Raw genomic sequence first — 22250 nt, forward strand, 5'->3', positions numbered from 1 at the left:
GTGTAATTGTCTTTAAATGCTTGTTTATTGTTTTCCATTTTTCCCCCTCCCTTCCGTTTTCTCCCTTTTTTTTCTTTTGCATGACACACTTCCTGTTCCCTTCCTCCTCCTCCTCCTTCCGCCACCGTTCCTCTGCCCACCGCACCTCCTCTCCTCGTGTGCTTAGACGCTGCGCCCAGCACTGAACCCGCTGCTCACGGTTGGTACCCTCTCCCTCCTTCTTCTCCTTGTCTACTTAAGCCCAGCATGTCTGGCTCTGCATGCCATGCTGATCTCAGAGCACCGCTTAGTGCAAGCAGGAGACACACTGAAAAACACAGTAATGCAGTGAATTTACTTGAGTCGAGAGAGATCTTATTGGGACATAAACAAACTTTGAGTGACAGAAGCCAGTCTCATGTAACTATCATAAATGATTATCATAAGCCCACAGTGGGGATTATGATTCAGCAGTTGTTTAAACTGGCCTAGTAACTTTTTTCAGGTTTCAGAACCCAATTTTAAGAAAAAAACACTTTATCGAAGCCGTACTACACATTAAAATTATTTTACAGGAATAAAATAAAAAGCTGGTAGTTACCACCAAAAAAAGGTCACACACTCTAATATTTAGTTGGACTGCCTTTAGTTTTGGTTGCTGCACGCATTCACTATGGCATTGTTTCAATTAGCCTCAACAATGTCACAAGATTTATTTCAACCCAGTGTTGCATTAATTTTTCACCAAGATCTTGTATTAATTATGGTAGAGTCTGACCACTGCACAAGTCTTCTTCAGCACATCCCAAAGATTGTCAATGAGGTTAAAATCTGGACTCCACTCTTTCACAGTTCCAGCCCCATCAATCCTGACATTGTCATCTTGGAATATGGCCGTGCCATTGATGGAATAACCTGGTGTACATTCAGTATATTCAGGTAGTCAGCTGACCTCATTCTTTCAGCACATACTGTTGCTGAACCTAAACCTGCAGACCAACTGCAGCATCAACTCCTCATTTCTTACTTACTTAAATTCAGGTATTTTGAAGCTTATACTTAGAAAAAAAAAAAAAAAAAAGGGATTTAACAGCCCAATAAGACAGACAGTTTAAGCTGCACAGTTTATTAAGCGAAATGTAGGCATTAAAATTAATTATGAATATTTAATTCTCTAGTCCTGAAGAACCTGAAGTTAAGTTGAAATTGCACACAATTGACTGCATAGTCGATGGATTCTTTGGATCTTCTCCAAACATATTCCAACACAGCCACGGAACATCTTTTGTTAAATTGGGTAAATTGATATGATGTATGAGATATGCTTTCATTTTAGCAGTTCTAGTAGTAGTAACAGTGGTAAAGGCCAGTGTTGTTCATGAAGATGCATTAATGACAACTGACATAAACCTACATAGACAGATTTAAAAAAGGCTTTGTCCAAAAGCGTCACACAAAGATCATGGAAGCTGTATCAGACAGTTATGGTGTTTTTTTTTTACCTGAGAAACAGTTACAAGGTTTGTTGGAATAAACCCTCATGTACACTCACATGCCAAAAGTCGTGGGACTGCAGTATGTTAATTGGTCATGAAGTATTAACTTAGGGGATGCTACGAAACGCTCACACCTATATAAATTGGGAGTTGTGAGGGCGATTAAAGAGAAAGGCCTGATGCGTATTTAACATTCCTAGATTGTCATGTGTAGTGGAAATGCATTACAGAGAGTATTACCATCCATTACCATCCTATTTTTGCTCTTTTTGGATTACAAATGTTTGACTGCAGTGATAAATAGGTTTATGTCAGCTGTCATGAACAAATCTTAAAGTCCAGGACTGGGAACAGAACAGAAGGCCAGAAATACTAAGACATTGTGAATTGTAAAGTATTTTTTGTCCACCAGTGTATTTCACCCACAGTTACTGTGTAAATTCAGGAAACTTTATGGATTTAATGGATTGTTGATGTAATATACAGTATACCATTTCATTTATTTGGATATGATGTGCACAAGTGACTCAAGCACATCCGTTGCATTACTGTTTCATTGCACACAAGCAGCTGAAATGTCTGAAATGATGAAATCCTGTGCGACCGTCCGTCCAGCTGTCTGGCTGCGTCTATTCCGCCTTGGTTTGGTTTGTTCTGTTCTGTCTGTCTTGTACATGTCCTCGTCCACCGGTCACTCTGGCTGACCCCTCCCGCTCGGCCAGAAGCTCAGTCTAGGAGCTCTAATGGGAGCAGTCACCTGGTAATTCCAGGCCAAATCACATATCCATCATCTTCCTGCATGAGTCGCTAAGTCCTTGTTGACAGTGTGCCTCGCGAGTCCTCATGCTGCTCCCCATCACACTCTCCTAATCTGCCTGCAATCATTTTTCATGAATTTAGATGATGTCCAAATGGCTGCTTTTTTGCCGAGAAAAATGAAGGAGGACCTCCCTTCGCTAGCCGAACGCAGATGGCACCGTACCTCAGTATTCTGGCGCTGTGCGCAAATCACAACCCAAAGGATTCCATTTGCATAGCTAACAGGCTTTGTTATATTTTGCAATACCGGCAGAATCTTTTTCATTTTCATCACGGCTCTATTTATCTTCCCTCGCAGCATCAAACGCTTGTGTAAACGGCTAAGATTTTAGTACAAAAGGATTCAATAATAGTCTGCAATCATGTCGTCTTTCTGCTTGATGACATGCCTTAGGTAATTTAATAAACACATTATTTCACGTTGCACCTTTTTCTTTGCACACCCTTCTACAAACACACACGTGCGCGCACACAGATGATTCTCCTGATTCTGGTGCTTTCGCTGAAACTGTTCAATATGGAGAGCCGCATTTATTTTTCCATTCATGTCAACATTTGTATGTGTGGGGTTACAAAAACAAACAGTAATACAAGGTGAGAAGTGTTCTTGTACCCATGCATAATGCAGAAGTGATGTCTTTGAACAGTAAACACGGTCCAGGCCTGAATATGGATGGCGAATAAAGTAGCTGGAGCCAGGCTCTTTAATTGAGCTGTGGTACAGTTCACTGCCTTTCTAAATACCATGTCACGAGGGCAGTGTTAACCTTGCGTTGTTAGACGGTCCTGGCACTGATGTATCGCTCGGAATTACTGGAAACCGCAGAATAATCTAAGCACAATTCCCAGGTCTTCAGAAAGCACTTTTAGATTCAAAAGAACAGAAGGTGAGACTAGATGTTTATCACTGGACACAAAGTGGTTTTAAATGCACTACTTCATTCGCCCGTGTAACAGGGCTGTTGCTTCCGAATGTGTGGAATGCGTGCATGTGCGCTTAGAAGAAAAGAGGACGATTTTAGTCACAGGCATGTTTGACCACCTTCTGTCCTTATTACCCGAATAAACGCGAAATGCCTTGTTTGTAAAATGTCAGCTATGCTTCTCCATTCTTTAATCTGGTTGTGGAATTGATGTCCTGACCTGTTGCAAACATGCATTTCTGGCAATGTTAAGAGCCTTGTTTGTGTTGGAAATACCATTTTCCACACTTCTGTCTTTAGCAAGAGAGACATATTGATCTGGCTATAAAATGCACACAAAAAAGAACATTCCAGAAGTGTGTTCAGCAAGCCTATAATACCGTAGCTGTCAGGAACTAAGCCGCATTGTTTACGAATGGAGCCTCGAGCCCAGGAAAGGAGTTTACACACAGAGAGAAAGGCATGCGTGTGCCCCTCTCTGAACAATCGCTCATTTACATCTTGTCGCCGAGTGTCCATTTTTATGTGGTTCTCTTTTGTAGCTAGAGCACATACTCTGTTTACCATCTTATTTTCTTGGGCACGCTACTTTCACCGTTTGGGAGATTTCTCACTTCTCTGATAACAGTCTTTTTTACTCTCTCTGGTGTAGCCTAGCAACAAGCTGTTCAAGGAATAAGTGAGGTTTTCAGCTGATGTCGGGGGGGGTTGGTGGGGCTGTCAGGGTGGGCAAGATTCCTCAGTGGAACAGAAAGCAGTGAAGAGTAGCTAGCACATTACCACAGAAAGTAGTCCCATTTGAGTATGTTTTGTTGGATTGCCCGTTTTGCTAGACATCCCTTCCCTCACCAGAATAGAAAGAAAAGTGCAATGGTTAGGGTGAGGGTTCATGCCCTTGTTCTCTGCATTTTCTTGAAGAAAAAAAAAAAAAATCCACTCATAGTGCCCACCGCCTTGTTGTTGGGGTTGGCGTAAGGCGCTGTTGGGCGCAGCTGCAACAGGAATATGAATCACGCAGAGGCAGCTGAGGAAAAGCATGGCTCTCCGGGTCAGATAGATCAAATCCTTATCAGCGTGTTAGAGTCCCTGTCATCCGGCAGCCCTATAGCTGTACCTTGACGACGATCGCGCCCACTATTAATCGCTCCTCTCTCACCTGAACCAGCATGTACAGTATTTACTGCCATCCCCTCCCAGCCCTGCGGCCCCCCTGCCTGATCTATCAATACCTTGTCGCTATGTTTTCATAGCAGTAAATGAAGAGGACCTTTCCTCCAATCCCCTCATCCCTTTCCTTTTATTGCACCAGAGGAATCCCAGGTGAATGCTGATGGAGGGAGCCTGTTTGCATGGTCTGGTGCCTCTCTCGCCATATCTCTCTCTCTCTTGCTCTCTTTCTCTCTCTTCCTCTCCCTCCCATTCGCAGTCTCGCTCATATCTCTCCATCCAGGCATAGTCTTCTCTCCCCTCTTCATTTCCAAACAGGATGATTGAACACACTTCGCTTCTTTTTGTTATTTCATCATCCTTTGTTCACCGCCGCGCGGTAAGTTGAGGCTCGGTAAACACAGGGCCCGCAGGCATATCTGGAGCCAGTCGCGTCGGTGACGTGTCTTAAGTAACCCGACAGCGAGCGCATCAATAAGAAGCCGGATGTAGAGGAAGTGCTCTTTGTGGCGCGTCAGATCCCACCAGATATGAAATAACTGCACGCTAGCCAACTGCGACACTTCGCAATTATGAAAGGCAAAAAAAAAAAAGTTTTTTGTATTTTTTTTTTCGAGTTTAGTTAGGCCGATACGTCCCCTTTCATTCGGGATGAGAAATAGTGATTTTCATTTTCCATGTACTTTAACCAAACGTCTGCCTCAACTTTGATAATACCAATTCATGAATTATGTCTAAAATTTTCCCTTTTGAATGCTGAAGAGACAGTCGTCTTTAATGAAACAAAGCCTGTAAAATGAATAGCGGGCTTTAGAAACGTATGAATAGAAAGCCGCAAGTACCGCATGCGAAGCCAAAATTAAGCAAGGGCTTACAGAAGGCTTTTCCCCCCCCCCTTCCCTCTCTCTCTCTTTCTGTCACTCCCTCTCTCACTCTTCCTTCACTCATAAATCTAAGCCGCTGTTTGACATGAACTTAGCCGGCACTGATGCGGAGCTGTTTTACATGCCTAAAGTGCCAATGTTAACTGTCTGTCCCTCATCCTCTCAAAGCTGTCGCCATGACGATGCCCCTGCCCTGCCCTTGTGGCAGAGGAAAGCCGGTGTTATTGAATGTCTTGTTTTCAGAGGCTCAAATTTGAATTCCCTTCAAAGACCACAAAAATGAAATGCTTTGTTTGGTGCACCAAAGCCATATATCCAGGGAGGCAGAATGTTTGGGACTCTGCGGTCCAATGCGCAATTGCTTCTTTCTTATAAATAGAAAGGCTGGTAATAAGGGGGAAAGCCTCCTTTTTGCTATGGCGGTCGTAATGAGCATAACTCTTAGAGGTTGGCAGGACCGAAATTGCTAGTGATTACATCCTAGTTGCCTTTCTTTGTCACTGTACCAAATTTATGCAATTGGTTACTCTCCCCATTCCATCAGGGTTATGTCAGGGAGGGGGTGGGAAGGGGGGTATTCCAAGGCCAAGATCAAGATCATGCAGCTGCATAGGCCCAGGATTTCCACTTTTCAGTCTTCTAAGACTCCATTCCATTTGCTGACCGGGGAAGGGCAGGCCAGTAACAGCTCTGGAGTGGCGGCGCAAGTCGATCCCCAGCCTACACTCTACTCTGCTATCCGGAGAGGTGAACACAATGGAAAGGACACACCTGCCAACATGCCTGTCAGGCTGGGAGCGCGTGGAGGAGATAATTGAGCAGACTCTGAACCACAGGGAGCACCATAGCAGAATGCAGCGGGATAATGACCACTTTGCTCTCAGCTGGACGGCAGCAGGTGAAGCAGAAGAGTTTGCGCCTTTAATATCCTCGAATTGTCATGTGGATGCCATTACAGCCAGAGCTTTCATCAATCAACAGGAACAAGTTCTGCCGTGGCTTCAAGGGTAGCTGACTCACGGTCCCTTCTTCTCCTTTTTCTCCTTTATTTCTTTCCCTTCGTTTCACGAGTGTAGCCTCATGGTTTCATAGGCTTATGTGTGGCTGTCAAAAGTGCTTTGCGCTGCCGAGCGCTATGGCCAGTGAGCAGGGTTTGAGCAGAGATGGGTAGACGCAGTGCTGGGGGGAAGCCTTCAGGACTGCCTGCAGGCCGCTCACAGGTGATGCACATATGCTGCAGTAATTAGTCTGAGAGCGTGGACTGGAAGGGCATCTATACACAAACACACACCAACACACACACACACCTTTCTCACTGCTCTCTGTTGCTAACTACTGACTGGCGAGCAGACCAGTGTAGTGTGCAGAGCCTGGAAACAGAGAGGCTCTTTCCAGGCTCTGAGTTTGGGCTTGAGACAAAGCTGATTCCCCTGTAGACCCTGCTCTACCTTCGATACCCACTGTAATCAGGGATCTAATTTAATGCAATATTTCTATCATCCCCTCACCAGTGTTCTTTGGCAGCTAAACCTGGACCAACACCTAGCCATGTGCCCACATCCATCATTTCTGCACCTTGCCTCATTTCTCTCAGAGCCTTTGTTACACAAAAAAAATGAGTCTGTTTATTAGTTCCATCCAAATCTCCAAATCATAATCTTATATTTCCACAAGTTCAAGACTTGAACAGCAAGTGAGCTTATAGTTGGGAATGCTATAGCACCTGTCCTATAGATCTCTTCAGTTGAGCGGACATTTTTACATGTTTACTTGTTGGAGGTTGTAGATTTTAAACTTACAAGCTCCAATTATTTATTTATTTATTGCCCGCCACCACCAGAAAGTTGCTAATGTATAACTTTATATATATATATTTTCATTGTAAGCAAACAAAGAATTACAATGAAGAGAGAAAAAAGAAACATATTTTGTTTTTGATAGATGCTGATGTTTTTCCATTTCTATATGTTCTGTGAGTGATAGTGATGTTTTTCCTTGGTTTCGAGTTTGTAAAGATACTTTTTTGAACAGTGTAAACAGATTTTGGAGTCAACTAATACCATTTGATATAGCTTGTGTCTACTGTTGTGTTTTATGTGAATTACTTTATACTGTATAAGGTGGAGTTTAATATTGTTAGTAGTGTTAAATGTGTTTAAGAATGTTTGTTCAGAAATCAGCAGTGGGAGTAATTGAGAGATCTTCTTTCCATTTGTTTATTGGTACAGAAACCAAATACTGTTTGATCTAGTTCTTACATTTAGGTAATGTTTTGTCTGATTAGATATTGAGGAATTCTGAAATTGGTGGCTGAAATGCTTGCACTGCTTCATTTTTAATTTCTGAATTTAGTACAGATCCAAGTTAAAGATATTCCAAAAACTGGTTACTCTCAATGCCATATTTCTGTGTTAGATGTGAAGTTGTTGCCAATTTATTGTTCTGTAGAATGTGATGTAAATGTGTTTAATTTTTCTTTCTATTTGCATCATTTTGATGTGTTGTTTGTGCCATATGGGTGAGTATTTAGAGGGTGTGAGTATAGTGTTTGTGCTCTTGTGCAGTTTCCACCAAGCTGTAAGAGTTGTTGATTTTATTGGGTTTTTGAGATGGCATTTGAGTGTTAATTAACTCTAAGAAGTCTAAGATTTGTATTTCAGTACTTAATGTTTTATCCAATTAATTATGTACTGTAGACTTGAAGAGAGGTATTGTTGGAAATTCTATTGTTTGGTTCTAGTCTTCTATAAGTTCTATTTTCTTGTAATGTAGTTATATTTTATTCTGGGTGGTTAATTTTGCCGGTAACAAATGGAGATGGTAGAATTTAAGGTTTTAATTGAGGTAGAAGGAAAGTTGTATGGGAATCATTGAAAAGTAGTAGTTTATTTTAGGCCATACTGTCATTTTGATAGTGGATATTCTGCCATTAAGGGATAGTGGAAGTTTCATCCAGCACTGGAGATCTTTGCTTGCAGTTGTAAACAGTAGAGGAAGTTAAGTCTGTGTAGTTCAGACAGCTCTGTGGAAATCTTGATGTTTAGGCACCAATTAAATGTTGAGAATGAGGTAAAGTCATGACTGAGACACTTTTGGCACACACGAATATTGATTGTCCCTTTAGGATTGCATTACTGTGAAACAAATAGTCACTTTTTTGCCCTTTCTACAACATTCATGTTTCATACTGTCTACAAAATGTCTCATCAGAAAAGCCTACACTGAGAGCAGGAAACCGTTCTTTCTGTAGCCTGTACTCTGGCATGGACTTACCTTTGATTCGAGGACTTTATTAAAGACACACCTGTTCAGGCCTCCACCACCCCCTCAGTCTGCCAAAGGTTTCATTTGGGACACCAGGAGGTGGTTTACCTGCTGAGAGAGGGCTCCACCAGCCTTCCCTTGCCCCTCAAGTGAATTTTGCCAAAAGCCACACAAAATGAACTTCCACTAGTCATGCTTGCAGGGTCCTCTCACCAGGCACCGACTGACAGGATATTCATCTTTTTCTTAGTACCATTGTGAAGCTCATTGAGGAATGTAAAGCCATTTTCGGTGCCATGCTGGTAAAGGCTGGTAAAGGCAGCCAATCGCATGCTGCGATTGGCTGCCTCGAGCGGGTCGACCAGTTTCTCGGCGACTAGGGAGGAGAATTAGCACTGATCCTACGGCTCAGGGGAAATGAAGGAGGTGTCTCAGGAATAGGCCCGGCCTGTGCCTAGCTTTGTGCGGCTCCCTGGAAGGGACATCTTATCCTGGATTAGCTGAGACAAACCTCACTTCCTCTGCTTCTCGCAGAACAGGGCAACCACAGTCCCTTGTGTTGAATGTGTTGTTCTCAGATTTGCATAATGCTGGATTGTCGTGGATGCGAGTTACTCCACAAAGCTTCTCCAGCGATCCTTTCAAAGGGTTTTCTGTTGTCTGAAGGGCAGACGAGTTTTAAAAAAATAAAATCTGGAGTAGATTTACACTGCATTTATAGAAGAGATTTCTGGGCATTAAACGTGAAGCTTGTTTGTGTACTTCATGACGCCCTCTGTCAAAAATTACCTGTCAAGTGAAAAATCCATAGAGTCCAGCCTTCTTGTAAAGGTTGTCCTCATTCTGCTCTCCTGCCTCCTGTCACCCCTCCTGGCCCAGTTCTGTCCGCCCCTGTGTACTGTAAATATGGCTCTGTGGGGGCTGCCATGCCTGGCAATAATGACAAAGCTTCAGGCTGCAGCTGACGGGGACGGGTGGCCAGCGTAAAGGGGATGATGAACACACACCGAGGAGAGAAAAGGGCAAGTTGGAAGCTAAGTCAGTTATGGTTCCACCGTTTCTCCTCTGCCTCTCTGCAGGATTGTATTAGTGAGACATAAAGGATAGGTACTGGCCCTTTGAAGGTGTGAGATACAGCACAGATCGGTAATGGGTTCCTTCCCACAATCCTGTTTTGACCACCAGTGTGCTGTTGCTATGGTATCATGCCTACATTGTCAGATAAGGCAGGAGTTATGTTTTTAGAAATTAAATGAGGACGATTTCTGCCGCTGTTTTGTTTTTGTCAGATTTCTTTATTTCTGAGGTAATTAGATTTTTAATATGTTTAACCAGCAACCTTTCAGAATAACTCCAGAGATTTCAGTGGAGGAAATTGAGTGGAAATTGAATTGAATGTAACCAGCGCTTGTCATCTACAATGGGCCACGCTTTAGTTTAATCACTAATTATTATCACAATGTGTCTGAACAAAAAAACAAGATCGAGGCTCTTGTTCTTTAAGCTCTCGTCTCAAGGGAATCTCTTTGTTGTTGTTTTCATTTGTTTTCAGATCATGTGTAGTTTTCATTTTTGCGAGCATATGCCATTTTGTCACAGATGCATTGTGCAGCAAGGGTTAGCCAAAATCTGTCTGGAATATTTTTTCAGATTTAACCTTGCCTGGCTGTCTCTTTTGATTGCCGTATGTTAGTTAAAGTCGTTGTTAAATAGTAAACTGCTACATGGAATCACAGATTGCTGAAAGCTGTGATAGCTAACCTACTGACATGCTTTACATTCAGATTCCTTTCCTTCAACTGCACATGACTCCCTATTCCAGTCCAATCTTTTAAGAGAAAATGCATTTAAATCCAGGTTTACAGTGTGGAGCAATGCGGACCAATTACCTTTAAGTGGGTACAGTGGAATAAAACATTATACACAAGCCACCCATTTAAGTGACAGCTAAAGATTGGGTCAATGAGATTTTTAATTACATTCCCACAAATGCACCGGACTGCTTCTGGGCTGGAGGGACACAGGTAAATGCAGACAGGCTTTGTAATAACACATCTGTCATCCATCTGCCCATAGGCCCAAGAGCAGAGCTCTTTCATTACAGTCTGCTCACACTCTCACAACGGCAATCACTATTGCTTAATTAGAAGATTAGAGGATCCAATTAGAAGATCTCCTGTCTCGGAGATCAACACGTCCTTTGAAATGAGACACTTTTGTTGCCCTGAGGGTCGACATTTCCTTCTTGTCAATTTGATTGCGCCGGAGTGTGTGCAATGGGCTCTGCTAGCCTGTGGGCACACACTGGTCTGGCCATCCTTTCCATCCTTTCAGATGAGATTTGGGTTTCTCAGTGGAAAAGGAAAGTGCATTTATACAACCACTCCTGGAGAGGCATTTACCAGAGAAAAATGTACAGTATTGGTGCTGCTTACATGCTTTTTAGCCCTTTTGTTCCTGAAGTGAAATCTGCTGTTACTTTCACAGCCTTCTTTGATGTTACTCATCACTTAACCTAATAACGGGACATTTTAAGTCTGGGTATAAGTAATATGCGATGGACTGCTGTGGAGCCTCACTCTGCATGGGGAGTCACCATTTCCTTCCATCATGGAAATGGCATCCAGGGAAAGAACAATTAAGGAAATTGCCGCAGCCATTCAGCCGCCTTTGAAAGTCAAAACACGGCGGCCGAAGCACCGCTGCTTTTACAGCGTTTACGTTTGATCCTCTGAGTGTTTTAAGGTTTTCCCCTATTTGCTTATCTTTTCAGCAAAAGCTTATCTAGCACCTTAACGTTACATCAGCATTTGTACGTCCACCAGAGGAGAGTTTTGATCTGGGATTTGCGTTGAACGGTGTAAAATTTAATGAGAGATCTGATTAGAAGGATTAATTCCTATAAAAAAAAAGAAAGCCATGTTTTTTTTTGTACTGACTATTTGCATGAGTCAGTGTACCAGTGTACCAGCAATGATTTCGGGGTTGTCGTAATTGACTATGCACAAAATGCAATCTCGGATTGTGTGTAATTTCGTTTTAATGTCATTTGAACATAATTGTTTAGATTTTGAAGCTGAATTAAAATGGCATTGGCAGATCATTGGCTGCAAACCCCCATTGGAGGTGATGATATTCACAGTGGATGAGTGCACTCCACAGTACTTCATATTCCAGAGTGCTTCTCCCAGTGAAATAGAGCTGGATAATTAGGGCCAAATCAAGTGATGAAACTAATACAAACTGGAATCCTTTTTTTTCCGAATTCTTCATTATTAGGACTTTTGAGAACAATCAATTGCTGGAAAAGAAAATAGGCAAAATGCATATAAAAAGCTCATTAAAAGACATCCTAATAAGTCATACTATTCCTTAAACAACACAAAATGCTTTTGATACTTGAAAAACAAATCAAGAAAGAAAACAGGACACCACTCTACTGCATGTATGTAAAATAAAAATGCCTAAAAAAAGAATTTGAACACAGTAAATTATGATGATAGGTCTAGCAAAGGCCATTTAAATTGTTCAGTGGGAGATAGTATCTGTTGCTCCTTGAGCTTCATTTGAGAAAGTTATTAGAACTAGGCGATGACCGCTCCAATCCAGAGTGATAAAACAAGAGCCATCTTGTCCGGAGGAAGTGAAATAATTACCTATGAGAGCAAGATCAAGTGTTGCCACAGGCTTAGTTCATATGAGCACAGATGCACTTATCAGAACACTTTTCTGTGGTCTCAGAGCTTTCTCTCTCTAAAAAAAAAAAAACAGTAAGAAAGATCACAGAACAATAATCTGTCTTTGAAAATAGACAACAGGCTGTACACTATAACCTCTGGTGATGGTCAATAAGATCTTAGTCTAGACGTGGGGCTTGCTCTTTTGTTGAATTGTCAGTCCGTATCTTATCTTGAGACTTCTGTGTTAGCATCGTTGTTTTTTTTTTTTTTGTTGAAAAGCCAGAGATGTTCTGAAGTTAAGACAAGACAAAGACACTACATTTGGCAGAGGGGGGAACACCCTCTGATCCTAAGCACTCCAGAATTTCAGTCCTGATGGAGAACAAGAATAGGTGGATCGATGCATGATTGTCTGGGATACTCTATCTTAGTGTACAGCACATTTTAAAGAGCAGAGAGAAGCGATGGTTTGGTGGTGACCACAGACGAGGAAGTTCAAACCTTGTGTTTCCTCAGCGAGGCTGAGGATATGCTCTACAAAGGCACAGCCACATTTATTTGATGACCCTCTCTGGTCAATCCCCCAACCACAATACAACTTCATTGTCTTGGTTGACGTCTACTAGCCGGCAGACATGAACTCCATCACAAGAAGCCAGTTTGGGAGTGAACCAGGACAGCTGCCCCCTGAGTCCTCCTCTCCCAAGACCCTCGGAGAGAGAGAGAAAAGTGTGCTTGTTCACTGAAGGCCTGATTGCTTTTCAGTGGTATTTCGCTCACTCCTTCAGGTGGCTCGCCGGCATCATGGCCTGCATTGTTTGGACTCAGTCTTCTGCTGTCCCTTCACCGGTTGTTCTCATTTGGACTCTGAACACTGGAATTAAATGTCAGCTTTGGGCTTCCTCTTCCCTTTGTGCTGGTGTGAGATGGGACTTCTCACACAGGATTGTGAGGCTGTTCGTTCTGTCCATTACATCACTCTTCTTTCATATTTTCCTCCCAACGGCTTTGGCTCGAAGCTTTGCAACTGATGTGATGCCACAGCACGGTTTTGATATTCTGTTTGAATTTACAGTGGATGTGAGCTAAAAGTGAATCAGCTTACAAAGATGCCCCAAAGAGCCAAGAGTGATCGTAATCATATTTTCCACTCAATCGAGAGAGAAAAAAAAAAAAACAGCTTATGCTGTGAACTCGTGTGCTAGCATCACTGCAAACTACTTTTTCACCCTCAAAGTAAAGGTGGGGGTGGAGAATGTTAGGGGTTACATAAAGGCCTGTGTTGATACATCCATCATACAGTGCCTGTGTGCTTCTTTTAGTTGAATGATGTTAAAATATGTCCATGAGCATTGATTCTGCACACAAGTTTTTTTTTTCTTCTTTTTTTGTAGTTGTTCATGTGTCCAGTAGAGTTCACATGTCTAGTAGTACACAGCTCCAGCTGGTTTTACACAGACCCTTTCATCTAGCCATAGGGCTCCCTCACTTACCCGAGAGCCAGTGCAGGTCCGAACTGAGCTTGGCTGAAGATACCCCCTCTGGATGAGCCCAGAATGTGCTGTGTACTGAGGTTGTCTCTCATTTTCCTCTACGCTGTAGCCAATAGCCTTAGGTGTGGACCCCAGGAGTCCACAGCAATCCTATCTCACCACAGGAGAGAGAGTTTAGAAACCACCCACTGGCCAGGAGCAGGGCTAGAGCTATATTGAGCCAATGCAATTTGTTTGTGTTGCTTTAAAATACTAAGTTTGGAACTTAAATTAATCTAACTGGGTTTTTCAATGGTTGAAAGTAGAGCTGCACAGTATATTTCCTTCTTTCTCTCCTCTACTCCTCTATCCCATTATTCCCTTTGACCTGCTTTAGGCCTAACATCTAAAGATGTTTTTTTACCTTTAACTTCTATTTACTTTTGTACTTCACTATTGTAAGTCGCTTTGGACAAAAGCGTCTGCCTAATGTAATGCAATGTAATGTATATTGTTTTAGCATCACATTACTACGTTTCGATGTGAAATGGTCACATCAGAGGACGTACAATATGTCACCTAAAGCAAATTAAACCATTTAACTCATGCTACAACCTGGAAACAATAGGAAAATCTGCACTGTTCCAATTTTCATTGATACATCAACCAGAGACAGATTACATCCGATATATAAAATATTTAATATGCAGATGGTATATTTTTCTGAAGAAACCTAATAAATTCCTGTATTTTTTATTAATAAAATAAATGTTTCGCAGCCCTAGTTTCAGCCAAGGGACACTGGTAACTAGGTTCTTCAGTTCTGCTTGGAGTCCAGTACAGTTTGATGATTTTCCTCCTCAAACTCACCTAATTCACCTCATCTGTTAATTACTAGAAACCACAGAACTGTGCTGGACACACCATGCCCTTCCAGCACCAAAACCAAATGTTGTAAATGAGATGAAGGTGTAATGAGATTTTTCATTGGGGTAAAAAAAAAAGAAAAAAAGTTGGGTTTTCCAATTAAAGATTTTTTTTTTAATAACCATATGTCCAAGCCAAGAACTACTTCATGAAACTTTATTTTATTTTTTTAAATAACTGTAAGGGCAACTAAGGTAAAAGCAAAACTGCTCAAACACTCAAAGAGCTCGAGCTTGAGTATGCCTGATAGCACAGCGCCGTCAGTCCCCGAGACGCTGGATCGACAGCCACGGACTGTACGTCCAGCATTAAAGCTGTAGGATTCAATAAGCCGGCTCGGCCTCCCCTCACTCTCTCCCCTAATCCAATCAGGATGAGTGATTGGGTATTCCAGCCTCTTACCTCGCAGTCATAAATGTTAAACAGGAGTACTGTTTGTGGTAATGATTCATCTATAAGCAGCATGCAATACATGTAATTAAATGACTCATTCTAGTCAATTGAGATGAGAGCAAATTTCAGGGGTTTCATTAAGATGCCAATTTCTCAGAATTATTGAATATTCTGCAGGCAAACTGTCTGGATGAGATTAGACGTGGTTGTTTGAGAATTACTCACTTCTAAACCATCTGCCTCTCAAATTACACATTACCCAAACTGTTGGCTCACCGTGGACCCTTATTGAATTACAATTCCGACATTGTGTTAAGTGTGGCTCTGCATACCTGTGTACTGCCACATGCGGCACGATCATGAGCTTCAATCTTCTCCCTCATTGTTACGGCTGTGCACTCCCCTCTGCACACCCCTTCATTTATCTGCAGAGAAAGAGAGAGGGAGAGAGAGAGAGGATGGGATGGATGCTGGATGGGAGCAGACAGTTCTCTGCCTTGCATTCATTCCATTTGTTAAGTTATGTTAATTATTTTCAAGTCCACTCAGTCAGCGAGAACAACCTGAAGAAAAAAAAATAAAAAGGCATTGCGCCCAATCTCTGGTGCAGCAGAGCTGCTGGTGAGGCTGACAGGCCAGTGAGGAATGAAGAGATTTAGGAGAGTGGTTCAAGAGGAGAGATCTCTGACATTTCCATAGTCTGTTTATCCCTCCGTCCCCCCTCCGGACTGCTGCTGGAGCCCGGTCCACATTAACATCTTAATAGGAAAGTGTGTTAAACCACGTCTTTACCTCCTCTTTGGCAAGAGTGAATTAGGTGTCAGGCGGATTCCCACTGACTTTAATTGAATCTGCAGTCTGCCTGGAAAAAGGGGTAAATTTGAAGTCAAAATAACCTATTAGGTTTATCAAGTAATGTTTGGTTGGTTTTGGCAGCCAGCACTGCGGCATTATTTCCCCTCCCGGCTCACTGATCTCGAGCGCCGGTTGTTTATGAGGTGAGATTGGGTAGGATGTTGTACAAGCACACCGCTGTGTTTCCACGCTTTTTGTTATCCTCTAATAAGTTGTGGCCTGCCGTTTTTGTTTTTGAACTCCCACAGGAAATCCCCCAGCTCTCAGATTTAGGCCAGAGATGAGTGTGGAAGATTGCCGTGAGTAAACAGGGAGGGCTGATCAACTCCTCGTGACTGGATTACCAAGAGCTGGATTGTTCAGCTGCACCGGCCCTATCTCACTTCTATTCCATTCGTCTCACTCCATCCAGACAGGGGTGTTTATTTTTTGGCCAGGATTGACAGAACAGTAAATATAGACAACCAAAGGCACGGGAGGACCTGACGTAGGATTCAGGGTTTTTTTTTTTTTTTTTTTTTTTTTCTTCTCTCTCCATGCAAGCAGTGAAGCTGATGTCATCGGTCTGCAGAACGTCGTCTCCTCTCCATTTTCTCCCCCCATCTCCCACCAAACTCTTTAATTTCCGAACCGAGTGTGAGATATTGATGAAAAATTTTGCTCCTCCTTTGCACCGTGAAGAACCAATCAAGTCCACAAACCGGCATTAACTTCGGGTTGTCATGGATCCCTACACTTGATCAATAAACTTCACATATCATTAGGGTGTGCCGCCTCGGAGGCCTGCCTAGTTCTCAGCAGAAGTGGTATAAATCTTTCTTAAAAATTGCCAATGATTCACATTTTAGTCTCGAGGGCAAAGTGTGTTTCAGTGCCAGGTTAATTTGAGTCATAGTACTGAGCTCTCGCATATTGAAGTCTCAAGCCAAACGCAGTCTCTTTTGAAAAATGAATTGTTAACTAACTGCCTGTCTTCCTTTCACACTGCTGTGTCTCCCTGCTGTTCTTAGTGCACTGCACTGAGAATATTTTTTTCCAGTGATTTTCTCTGGTAAAATAACAATGAAAAGCATATTCCAACCCAAACTCTGAGGGGAAAAAAGCTAAATTCATAATTCTGCAGGGAAGAAATGCAAATATATTGTTTTATTTCTATTTTGTTCCCATTTTCTCCCCATTTTACACAGCCAATTACCCAACCCACTCAGTAGGACCCCTATCACTACTGATGCCCCAACACTAGATGGTAAAGACTAGCACTGATCCATGTAAAGTCAGCCACCGCCACAGAGTAGCATCGCAGCGACTCAGTTCTGATACATCAGTTCACAGACGCCTTGTGCTGATCAACATCACCTTAGGAGTGATGTGGGGAGAGACCGCCATCTACCCACCCACAGAGAGAGTAAGACCAATTGTGCTCTCTCAGGGCTCTGGTAGCCAATGGCAAACTACATAAACAGCATTCTAACCAGCGATCTTCTGATCATAGTGGCTTAGGTTCATAGGGTTAAAGACTATTCACTTTCCCAAGTTTACAAAATGCTTGATCACCAGTAGTACACAGACACAACAGATTCTACATATCAGAACATTTCACTGTCTTTTGTTGGATTTAAAGGGCATTTAAATTCCAACGTTCAGCTGTTTCTATAGTTTGAAGTGATAAGGAAAGCTAGGAATAATTATTTTGTGATTACCAAAACAAAATCATTAGTTGCTGTCCTTGAGCACAGAAAGCTCTACTTTCTGTCAAATTTCAGTGATGATGTGTGTGCGCAGGACTAGTCGTGGGCGATATGTATCGTTTGCGAAATTATCGTGAATGTTGATTTGACGATGTGTAATTTTGCAATATCGAGGTTTTTTTTTTTTTTTTAAATCGCCAAAAATTAATAAACTGCATCGTATTTTAAGGCTGTTATTTATATATTTATACATATACATAATGTAAGTAAAAACAACTGATTAACTTAAATCAGAGTGCGTTGTGTATAAAGTAGAGACCTGCACCCGCTGGACCCAATGCATAGTAGTGCAGCGCAGGGCAAATTTTGAAAGCTCATTGCGGGCGGGTGAGGCAGACGGAAAGTCTCGGAAAGCTAACCTTAGCTGCTCTTCCTTTCGTTGTGCTGGTTCTGGTTAAGCTGGTGCTTTGCCAGTCGTTACATTGTTGTGTGTTTATTTCTTTGTTTCTGGGTGATTTATTGTATTTGGTGTCGTCGTCCAGACGCAGTTTATTTACTTTATTATTTACTTATTTATTGTTTTCCTACTTTTGTGTGACGTTTTTATTTTTCATCTTTTGCAATTCGTTAGATTATAGTTTCGTTAGTATTTTGGGTTTAGTTTAGTTTGTTTGTTTTCTAATTTTATTTGTTTTTGCGATTTATTATTCATTTATTTTCCTTAAAGAGAGGGCCTTGGCCTGTGTCTTGTGTCTTGGCCTGCAGGCCCTGTTTGCTTTCAGTTGTGTTTGCTTTCAGTTGTGTTTGCTTTATTGTGGCGTTTATTTGTTTGGGTCTGTAGGTGGGTTTTGTTTAGTTGCTTCTTTTTTTTAGTTCTAATTGTTTACTTTTTAGTTTGTTTTGTGTAAGAATTTATTTGTTATTTTGGTTAAATATTTGTTTATTTGAATATTTTGTCATTGCAGCTAGCTTAGTGATGTGTTCAGCTAAGTACATCACTTTTAATTCCTCAAGCCAATGACAAGAACTGCCTTGAGCAGTAACGCGAACGTCGGAATCATGCGGGAATTGCGGGCGGGAGTGGGACTGAAAATCATATTTTTTTGCGGGAGCAGGACTGGAAATGCTGTCCCGCGCAGGTCTCTAGTATTAACACGCGCTGTCCCGCCGGCGGGCCAGAAAAATATCATAATTCATATCTGGCTGTGTTTGAGTAAGTATAGGCTCAATATAGACACCCAATATGCCATTTTAAAGCTAAGTCACATTTAGCTGTATTTCGTTTTAGAGCTGAAAGCGTGCGCTAGACGGTCCGGTTTGTGATAAAAACACGCTCTTTGATCCGCCCGGGGTACCTGCAGAACACCCCCCACACCCAAACAGAGCGAATCATCACCTACCTGAGAGCACTGGCTTCAGAATCCACCATCAGAAAATCCATCAAGTTATAAAATTAATAGTTTTTATTCTTCTAAAGTTTCCAGTCCTTTTCAGAAAGAAAGGACCATCCCAGGTTCAGATCTCTATCATATCTAGGGAGCAGTTTATAATTTTACATGGTGATTTTAAAACTTCTAATAGCAGAATATAGAGCTACTAAAACACTTCATCCACATAAATATATCATTTTATGGATCTAAAAATAAAAAATAGAAATAGAAAATCTGAAAAGCGCCTAAAAAATTTCCTGTTTTTTTTACCATATTTTGAACCTTACATGTTCAATTGAATACTTTTTTTAGAATAGTTTTGTATTTTTTGGAAAATATCGTCAAAATATCGTTATCGCAAAAATCCAAAAAAATATCGAGATATTTTTTTTTGCCCATATCGCCCACCCCTACGCAGGACCTTGCCAGGAAGCCAATTTAAACCAAAAAAATTAAATCAACCAGAGGATTTCCCTGCCTCAGGTAGTAGGAATACTACAAAATGTAAACAAAAAACAAAAAAAAAACTAATAAATAAAACTAAAAATAAAAATACTAATAAATTGACCTGTCAAAAATGACTGACATACATAAATGATGAAGTCTTGTTCTGTGTAAATTGTCTGTTAAATTGTTCTCTATGCTACATCTAACCTGTTTTTCTTCTTTTGTCAGAATAACCTTATTCTAACTATCTGTGTGTATATCTCTGTATTTCTTTGTGACCTAAAGCCCCAATTAGACAGCCCAGTTTCCAGTACACAGAGACCTTTAAACAACAGCTGGTTTACATGGTGAAACTTTCATTCAGCTAATTGCAGGCTGCAAGCTGTGCATACAACTTGACATTTACATGAAGCAAATCTCTTGCAACTCATTTAATTATGTAACTCAAACAGTTAATTCACTGGTAAACATAATTAGTAGTCATATTTAACAATATATTAATATATTTCATATAAAATGTCAGATATATATATAAACTGTTCAAAATAACATCAGCTGGGTCTTATTATCTGCATCCACCTTGTTTTCCATAACAACATCTATGTTTGCTTCACGTTGGAACTTCTAGTATAGAAACAGATCAGTTGTTATAGAGTACACAGTGATAAACAATGCAAAACTAGTAGTATAATAATATTGCTCAGTTACAGAGTGTCACAATACTTGGAAGAAAAGGAGAATTTAACTTAAATAACAGGGTTCTGAACACAAATATAAATATTACTGAGATGTGGAACACTATTCAACTTATATCCACTGCTTTTCAAAGAGGAGAAACTGCGTCTGTGGTTTAAGGTGCTAAGTTTATAACATCAACCCTATGTCCATATGTCTTACCATTTTGTGGAGTGAAATCGAACACCAAAACATCCTTAAAGAGCCACTAAATCATATTTTTAAAAGCTAAAATGTGTTTATTTGAAGTAATAAAGCATACCAGCCCTGCTTAAAAAAATTAGAAACATTTCCTAACATTTAAAAAACGCTTTTATTGTGCTAATTTCTGCCTTTGTCGCACCCTCTCAGGTTTAACTGTGCTATAGGCGAGGATGATGTTTTTGTGTACTTTGGTACACAGACACATCACAATATGCAGATCAGTCAATTAATAATACTGCCCCCCCCAACCCAATCAGAGGCAAGCTGCTGCTACAGCTCTGACAATCAGTCAGCTTTCCCTCGTGCTCTGCTTCTAAACCCATACATCACCCAGTGCCCCTCCCAAACTACCCCACCTATTTTTTTAAGCCTTTTTCAAATTTAAGCTGAGGGTGGAAAAATCAGGTGGTTTAGTGCCCCTTTAACCAGACAAATTGCTCGGTTAGGAAGCACTATTGATGATTCTTCAGATGGTTGTGAGGCAATTAGTTATCTTACGCGACAGCCACAAATGGTAAGATGTATGGATGCTTGGATACATGTTATTAAACCATACAAGTTATGCTCTAAATAGCATTATATAGCCTGTTGGAATTGAGAGTTAGCATAGCTAACTAAATAATGACCAATGTCCACAGCAGAAGCCTGCAATTTCAGACTGCAATAGTTGGAAAAAAAACAAACTCAAAGGATGACGTGGCAGAATAAATTTGACAAAGCGTATGTGTTTCCAAATTATGTTAATACAGTATTAACTTGATGTGCATTGTGCGTTGATATAATTATTCATTATATTATACATTGTATACATTATATTATCATTCTAAAGAGACATTTATCACACTCCTGTGTTATAACTTAGGTTTCAGGTGAGTTGCAAAATGAGTGAGTTTTATATTGTAAAATTCAGTGAAATTCATGCCAGAAAGTAAGGATGGGTAAGGTTTCACCATGTAGATCCATCCATTCAAGAGTACAACCCATATAAACAAGTCTCCTCTGTTTGTTAAAAGACTCAAAGGATCCTATCTTCAGCACACAATCACAACAACCTAGACAATTGCTCCTACATATCACAAAGACACCATGTCAGGCTATGTAAAAAAAAAAAAAAAGGTACTTTTAGCACAATAAAAAAAAAAAGGCGAGGAGCCAAAAGACTATAAATAATAGACCATGTCAGGTAGAAAATGCACGGTAAAAAAAGAATGCGTAGAGTATTTCACTTTTCAAATGGTGGGCTGTAATCTAATCTCAGCTCAATTAAAAACCCATTAAAATAAAAAGGTTGCCAAACTAATTAAGAGTATCATCCAACTGCTTATGACATGAATCCTTTTGGAGTCATTACAGGCTACACAAGACACTGCTTACTGAAAAATTGCTAACTTCCTAGTTAATTTGCAGAGATCAGAGGAAACGAACACTCAAAAGAGGATCATGATTGATGCTCACTACAGTGTGAGGACTGATGGTGGTGATACTTGTGATAAATGCTCTAGTGATTCTCGTAAAAAAAATGCATGTCTCTAAGTTATAAGCAAGAAAATACCTAGCCCACATTCTTGTGTGGGGATCATATAGTTGGAACATGGACTAGGTGGGTTACAGGAGGCCATGGGTTCTGATTGGGATCCCAAATAGGCCAAGCCATTACAGCCTGCCTTAATCTTACACCAAATGTGCAGATGGGCCCAATGTTTAACCCCTCCTATCACCCTCATGTTGACCTTACATTTGGATAAGAAGAACAAAAAGTCAACAATCCTCCAAAACAATGTTAAGCAAAACTGTTGCTCAGACCTGTTGATGGACCAAGGTTTGGCTCTGAGGCTTAGTTGAAAGCCTTAAAAACCCTAAACGATGGGAAAAACAATGCCTTAGGGA

At 41.0% G+C, this 22250-nt stretch overlaps 1 protein-coding gene across 7 annotated transcripts in view; it reads left to right on the forward strand.

Annotated features, from left to right (window-relative positions):
• Positions 1–22250, forward strand: part of cadm1a (cell adhesion molecule 1a) — a 441164-nt gene that overhangs the window by 413168 nt on the left and 5746 nt on the right. For 3 of the 7 annotated variants that reach the window (XM_022676027.2, XM_022676028.2, XM_022676029.2), the window contains one exon: positions 167–199. The exons of the other annotated variants lie outside the window; for them this stretch is intronic. In XM_022676027.2, coding sequence (XP_022531748.1) covers positions 167–199 — 33 coding nt within the window. The remainder of the gene's footprint in view (positions 1–166; positions 200–22250) is intronic. 7 annotated transcript variants of the gene reach the window in all.

This window comes from Astyanax mexicanus, chromosome 17, assembly GCF_023375975.1.
Source record: "Astyanax mexicanus isolate ESR-SI-001 chromosome 17, AstMex3_surface, whole genome shotgun sequence".
In the NCBI taxonomy this organism is placed as follows: Eukaryota; Metazoa; Chordata; class Actinopteri; order Characiformes; family Acestrorhamphidae; genus Astyanax; species Astyanax mexicanus.